Consider the following 7,940-nt stretch of genomic DNA (forward strand, 5'->3'; position numbering starts at 1 on the left):
GGTGAAAGGTACAGCTACACTAACATTGTACAGTACTTAGAGCTAATGGGAGTACAATATTGCACTGTGGTCATGCGTTCAGGAATCAGGGTGGATCTATAACTTTGTTTTTTACGTCATTGCATTTTTTCAGACATTCTTCCAAGATACAGGTACCCAGCAGCATTGTCCATGCAGTACTTAGAGCTAATGGGAGTATACTATTCCAATGTAATCATGCATTCAGGATAAATCTCTAGCTATGCACCCCGCTCCTTCTCTGTAGCATCCATAAGTTTTGACAACTTTTATTGGATTTCTCCTTGTGCTAACATTTTCCTCGCTCCCCCAACCTCAGGAGGATAAAAAGTAAAAGAGTAAATAATAAACAGGGAAATATCCTGACCCTCTCCCACCAGGTTTTTATTTTAAGCAGGCGGCAGCCTCCTTCTTCTTCCCTCTGGATGATATTCTTCACCCCATGACGTCATGGGACAGCGTGCCATGCAAATCACCGTCCCCCTTCCCAGCAGTGTGACATCCAGAGGCAGGCATGCTCACACCTCCCCTCCCAGCTCCCCTCCTTCCAGATCGCTCTGCCCTCCCCTCCCCGCCGGCCGCTGGCCTCCTATTGGCCGCGGTGAAATCATTTAATCCCAGCCGGCGTGCGCCGTATGGCTGCTGTGCGCCTAGCTCCGAGCGTCTGATGCCGCACATCATCCAGCGAACTAAAGCCAGAGCTCTACTCCCAGCAAACTCGGGACTTCGCCTGTGATGACCGGTGACTACTCTTTTATGTCTCGCTGACTCCGGAGGGGTCACAAAGTTGTACCTGGCATCTCCTCACAGCTGCCGGAGAAGTGTCGCTCATCGACTCGCGGGACAAGTCGGAGTAAAGTGCGGAGCGCGGAGCGGCTGAGGGGCAAGGTGAGGGGAGCAAGCGAGGGACCTGTTGTGCTCAGCACCGTCACAAAGTTTTTTTCTTCTTTTTTTACCTCCCCTCCATCCCCACCCCACTCAGACCTGATGCTCTTGTGTCCCCAAGTTTCCCAAGCAGTGTTTGGAGTATAACAACCTCCATCCAGAAGTCAGGAGCCCAGGAGCCGCCTTGTGTATAGAGAGGGGGGCCCCCCCAAAACCAGCAGTGTGAATGTACAGCATGATGATGGAGACGGACTTACACTCCCCCGGGGTGCAGCCCCCCACTAACACGGGCCAAGCCGGGGGCAACAAGGCCAGTCAGGACCGGGTGAAGAGGCCCATGAACGCCTTCATGGTATGGTCCAGGGGCCAAAGGAGGAAGATGGCCCAGGAGAACCCCAAGATGCACAACTCAGAGATCAGTAAGAGACTGGGGGCTGAGTGGAAAGTCATGTCCGAGGCCGAGAAGAGGCCCTTTATAGACGAGGCCAAGAGACTGCGAGCACTGCACATGAAGGAGCACCCGGATTACAAGTACCGGCCCCGGAGGAAGACCAAGACTTTACTCAAGAAGGACAAGTACTCCCTGGCCGGGGGGTTGCTGCACGCCGGGGGAGGACACATGGGAGTCGGCCTTAGCCCTGGAGGAGGCGGCGGAGGCTCCGCGGGAGGCGGAGGAGGCGTGGTGGTGCAGCGCCTGGAGAGCCCGGGCTCAGGGGGATCCGCGGGGGCCGGAGGATACGCTCACATGAACGGCTGGGCGAACGGGGCGTACCCGGGCTCGGTGGCGGCAGCGGCGGCTGCTATGATGCAGGAGGCTCAGCTCGCTTACAGCCAGCAGCAGCAGCACCCCGGCAGCGGAGGGCACCATCCTCACCACCACCCCCATCACCCTCACCATCACCCCCATCATCACCCCCACCATAACCCCCCTCCGCACCCTCCACCGCAGCCCATGCACCGCTACGACATGAGTGCCCTACAGTACAGCCCCCTGTCCGGTCAGAGCTACATGAGCGCTTCTCCCTCCAGTTACGGTGCCCTCGGCTACGCCTCCAGCCAGCAGCAGCATCATCATCAGGGCTCCCCGTCCTCGGCGGCTGTGGCTGCGGCTGCCGCGGCCGCTGCAGCCGCTGCATCTTCTGGGGCCCTCGGGGCTCTAGGGTCCCTGGTGAAATCTGAGCCCAGTGTGAGTCCACCTGTGAGCGGGGGAGGATCCCACAGCCGGCCGCCTTGCCCCGGGGATTTGAGGGAGATGATCAGTATGTACTTACCTAGTGGGGGGGAGGCTGGAGACCCGGCGGCCGCTGCGGCAGCGGCTGCAGCAGCCGCGGCTGCAGCCACCAGCAGACTGCACAGCTTGCCCCAGCACTACCAGGGAGGTGGCACGGGGGTAAACGGCACGGTGCCACTCACTCATATCTGAGGAGTCCAGGACAAAGACTGCTAGAGACTAGAAATAAACTGACACCTCCAACCCCTGCTCTGCTCCAGAACTCTCACTTATTTTCTTTTGTACAGAAATGTTTTGATGTTCTTGTATAAAAATATATCAAACTGAAAAAAAATAATCAAAAAACAAACAAGCAAACAAAAAAAAAAAAAACAGGAAAGTTAAGGTAACCTATTGTTTGGATCTTTTTAGGAGTTGAGCTAATGCTCTTGCCAAAACCAATTTTAGCTGGGTGTAAATTGGGTCTCCGTGTACAGTATTTATGAGTTGTATAGGATGAGGTATAGATTTTATTTGCTATCACACTTCTTTTATTTAGATTTTTTTTTTTACTTAAAAAAAAAAGAAACTTTCCAAATTTCCCTGATCCCTAATCAATTCTACACACAGATTTCTGTACATGTATGTTGTTTATTTATGAACAAAAAATATCCGAAGCTAGAATATATTTTGTTTTTTTATTTTTGTAAGAGTTTATGTATTTGTTTTTTTTTCTCCTGTTTTTGGTTTTATATTATTTCATGTACATTCCTGGCGATTTTTTTTTTATTCTAGGCGTTGCGGATTCCTATTGTGTATATAGTTTATTAAGCGTCCTCTCTGCTTTAAAAAAATAATAAAAAAATAATAACAGATTCATCAAGAAGGATGAGCTGAATTTTAAGCTAAATAAATTTTCAAGTGAAAAAGAAAATAGATATATGTTTTTTTGTTATTACAGAAATGTATTATAAGTGTCTAATGGGTGGAAAGTTTAAAAAGTTGGGATTGATAACAAAAAAGGTATTTGCCAATTGCCATATACAGGTAGCAGATCTCTTAACCCTTTAACTGTTTCTTTTTTTTTTTTTATCCCTTTATGTGTTTCTTTTAAAAGAACTCTAACGATGTTCTATTAAATCAAAAAATAATTAATGATAAAAAACTGATAAAATGCACGCTTATTTCCCTCCCAAATGCTATTTAACTATAGCAGATTTTACTGTTTTTTTAACTCTTTTTATCCATTCATGTATTTCTTTTCATAGAACTCTAAAAACTCTAAAAATTATGTTCTATTAAAACAAAAAATAATGAATGGCAAAAAAAAAACAACCCTAAAATGCATGCTTCCTTCAAACAGTTGACATTAGCAGATCTCTTAACTCTTTTATCTCTCTTTTTTTAAATGTGTTACTCTTTTTTAACCATTTATGTTTTTCTTTTCATAGAACTCTAAAATGATGTTCTATCAAAACAAAAAATAACGAATGCCTGAAAAAACATAAAACGCATGCTTTCTTTGCCGGCTGCCTAGCAGATCTCTCAACTTTTCTTTTTTTTTATTTAACTTTGTTGTTTTTTAACTCTTTTTATCCATTCATGTTTTTCCTTTAATGACATTCTATTAAAACAAAAAATAATGAATGGTTAAAAAAAAAAAAACATAAACTGCATGCTTCCTTTGCCAATTGTCATTTCTCTTAACTCTTTTAACCCCTTTTAACTTCTTTTTTATTCATTTATATTTTTCTTTTCATAGAACTCTAAAAAATATGATGTATATGTATATATATATATATATATATATATATATATATAATAGTAATAATAATAACAACAACGAATGAATAAAAAAGCATAAAAGTTATGCTTCCAAAATTGACTAGTTAGACTTTGCAAAATGTTTTGAGTCCATCCAATGCTGCGCTATGTACAGAGCACATTACTGTCACTTTCAGCTGGTGTTAAATGATCTTTATCATTATTTAAATGTATTCAGGCCAGGGATTACAGTTCTATCACATTGGATTCTCCCTTTTGATTTAGCCTGTCTTTAACCCGCTAAATAATGATGTAATAGGTTTAACCTACTCTTTATAATTGTATATCCTTTATTAAAAATGATAAATCACACCTATCATTTTAACACTTTTTTTTACATGCGAAAACCACTGACTGTATTAAACTAGCGTTTCAGGTTCAATGGATATGATTTAGGAGGAATAGCATATGGAAGTTTTGCCCAGTTGCACATAGCTGGTTATCAATTTTCTCCCTTACAGATCACTAAGTAACAAATACCCCATTTCACAGCAAACAGCTCAGATCTGTAGTGAATCCATTGTAATTACCCTCACTAATGAGTAATCCTTTTGTGGCATGTTGGCTTTTTACGTGCTTCGTTAAATCCATTGCAACAGTTTCATTAAGGCCTCTATTAATTTAATGATGTCATAATTAAGTTCTGCTCAACCTGAACCCTTTTTTTTTTTTTATAGTTTATAGTGATACAGAAATATTCCTGTCGGTTGGCAAGTCTTCAAACCAAAATGCTTAGGGTTACAGGTTTTTAAAATTTGCTGTTGAAGGGTAAGCTAATTCTGATCAAAAAAATGCAAGAAGGTGGATAGAAAAAATGACAAAAAATCTATGACAGCGCCCAAAATAGAAGTACCATGATACTTCTCTATGGAGTCTGTTTCTGCTTCTCTGGTTAGATCACAAACTCTACCAGAGAGAGAAAACTACTGCCTGTTCCTGTGTTCCATTTTTTTTACGTTTATTTATGTTGTTTAGATCTCGATTTTCTGCAGTTCCTTGTACAATCAAAGAGACCGATTTGCTAAAGGAGTTGAGAATCTTCATTAAAAAAAAAAAAAAAAAAAAATTAATGAAGATTCTCTTCAATACAGGCATACCCCACAAACCCCAAGTACACAATGGGGTTTATTTACTAAAGCTGGAAAATGCAAAATCAGGCTCACTTCTGCATAGAAACCAATGAGCTTCCAGGTTTTATTACCAAAGCTTAATTGAACAAGCTGGGGTTAGAAGCTCATTGGTTTCTATGCAGAAGTGAGCCTGATTTTGAATTTCCCAGCTTTAGTAAATAAACCCCATTGTGTACTTAAAAGTGGGGTATGCCTGTATGCAATTATGTAAAAAGCAATTTTATTTTCTGCATTTTACCTGCACATGACTGCTAGTAGACGTATGCATTTGACTGTTTAGATCTTTTTTATTATTATTTATTATTTCTTTTTATTCCAGTCCCTTGTAAAATCAAAGGGACCGATTTGCTGAAGGAGTTGAGAACCTTCACTCAAAAATGAAGATTCACTTCAATTATCCACCCATGTAAAAAACTAATTTATTTATTTAACCTGCACATGACTTTTAATCCTAATGAGGATTCAATTAGGACAAATTCTTGTGTGTTTATTATATTTGCACATGGCTCTTCACATATATATATATATATATATATATATATATATATATATATATATATATATATATATATATATATATATATATATATATATATATTGCAATTCCTTGAAAAATCAAAGAGACTGATTTGCTTAAGGTGTTGATACAAAAAAAAAGTAGGTTCCTTGTTTATTTAACCTTCACATGTCAATGTATCGAAAGTGGACACATTTACAATTTATTGAGTGAAGATTCATAACTCCTTTAGTACATCAGCCTGAAAGTCTTGTTCAGGTTAAATTGATGGATTTTTCCTGAGCTCTAGGCCCTTTCACCCCCCATACTAGGGGACAAGAAACACTTATTTATTATTAAGGAACTACAGGCAAATGTGGGGCAGAGCAGAATAAGCACAGAGAACATACTAGTTCTAGGATCTGTGCCTGTCTGCTACTCTCCGAAATGATTGTGGGGGGGGGGGGATAATAGTATCTGTTAATTGTGCTGACAGCCAGAACTAGAGCTAGTACATGGATTGATACTTGATAGACGTATCTCGGATTATCTTAATAGTATCCAATGCAGCTTGGATCGCAATGTTCAATAGAAAAGCATATTTTCGGACTGGAACAGGCATTTAAGACAATATAACTATATTCATTCAATTTGCAGTAACACATTCCATACTTAGATATGCATCAGTAGCTTGGAGACTTGACCTATTAGTGGCACACTATGGCACAACTTTCTGTATGTATAGTACAGGGCAGGTCATGGCACATTCTATCTTGTTATATTAGGTCACTTGCTGCTATTATTAGTATTAATATTAATATTATTATGTCATTTAGTATTCAAAGAGCAGACTATGATGTGCTGGTATGGATGCAGCTATGTGAAATCTTGCTGTGCTCTGCTATGACTTTTGCTGGCTGGTGCTGTTAATGATGGAGGCATGTCTCTGGTGCTTGGAGGAGAAGTTATGGTAGCTGTGCAGGCCAGTGTATATGTTATGTGTCAGCAGAGATTAAGATGAATAGGAGCGACCATGGGGCAGAGTGTTTTGTGTTTTCAGAGGGCTGGATTAAAGAACACAAGTCCTGACCCTGGGGTCATCACTGAGTCAAACCCATTTACAATCACCTAATGGAACCCAAAGCTCCATGCAACAAGTGAATTTAAGGACAGCAAGATTTATTCTACCTAGAAATGGAGGGAGGCAGTTATCAATATAGGAGGACATTGAATCTAGAATGTATTATTATTATTATTCATGTCTCTGCTCTGGCATTATTTAGTGCTGTCACTGTAAGGTCTGATGGAGCTCCTACACAGGACAAGACCTGTCACCTTAATGTATTTAAATGGAAGTGTGATCAGGGATTATCGGCTCCTGTTGCCTTTGGTCAGCTCTTCTTAAATAAGGCTGGCCGTACATGAAACAATTTTATTGTTCAATTTTCCCTTAGATTTACTAAAACCATATAATATGAGGTCAAATCAAAACACTTTCAATTTGTATGCAACCAGGCAGGCCCTTTCACTACACCAGCTTAAACCTAAAAATTACTTTATATGGATAATAAAAACACATACTACTCTTTAGGCTGACCATACATTACACCATTTTCTTATTCAATTTCCTTTAGATTTGCCTTATGTAGTGTAAGGGCCTGCCTGTTTGCATGCAAATTGAAAATGTTTAGGTTTGATTTCATATTATATGGTTTTGGTAAATCTAAAGGAAAAATGTACAAGAATATTGTACAATGTATGGGCAGTCTAAAGCTAACCAAGAAATGTTCTTTTGCTAATATCGCTGATTTTTATTCTTTAGGAGTAGCAATTGATTAATAATAAATAATAACAAACAACTAAAAATTATATTCGATTGCCACTATTGTTAATAAAATACCCATTATTATTAATAATAAATAATAACAAACAACCTAAAAAATGATATAACATTGCCACTAGTAATGATAAAAATACCTACTATTATTATTATTATTATTATTATTAATAATAAATAATAACACCAACCTAAAAATGATATAATATTGCCACTATTAATTCTAAAATACTTACTATTATTAATATAACATAATAACAAACAACCTAAAATGATATAACATTGCCACTAATAATAATAATAATAATAATAATAATAATAATAATAATAATAATAATAATAATAATAATAATAAAATACCTACTATTATTATTATAAATAAATAATAAAAAACAACCTTAACATGATATAACATTGCCACTAATAATAATAAAATGCCTACTATTACTAATAATAAATAATAAAAAAACAACATAAAAATTATATAGCATTGCCACTAACAATAATAAAATACCTACTATTAATAATAATAACAAACAA

General features: G+C 38.9%; 1 protein-coding gene across 1 annotated transcript; it reads left to right on the plus strand.

The window, feature by feature from the left end:
• Positions 1-536: 536 nt before the first annotated feature.
• SOX1 (SRY-box transcription factor 1) lies at positions 537-3,206 on the plus strand. The gene has a single exon (XM_040336226.1). It carries the CDS (start codon positions 1,130-1,132, stop codon positions 2,324-2,326), a length of 1,197 nt encoding a protein of 398 aa, XP_040192160.1. The 5' UTR covers positions 537-1,129; the 3' UTR covers positions 2,327-3,206.
• Positions 3,207-7,940: the final 4,734 nt, after the last annotated feature.

This window comes from Rana temporaria, chromosome 2 (assembly GCF_905171775.1).
Source record: "Rana temporaria chromosome 2, aRanTem1.1, whole genome shotgun sequence".
Taxonomy (NCBI): Eukaryota; Metazoa; Chordata; class Amphibia; order Anura; family Ranidae; genus Rana; species Rana temporaria.

Excerpts from the sequence above, each read along its gene's own strand:
- SOX1 (XM_040336226.1), top strand. The coding sequence starts at position 1,130 with ATGTACAGCATGATGATGGAGACGGACTTACACTCCCCCGGGGTGCAG.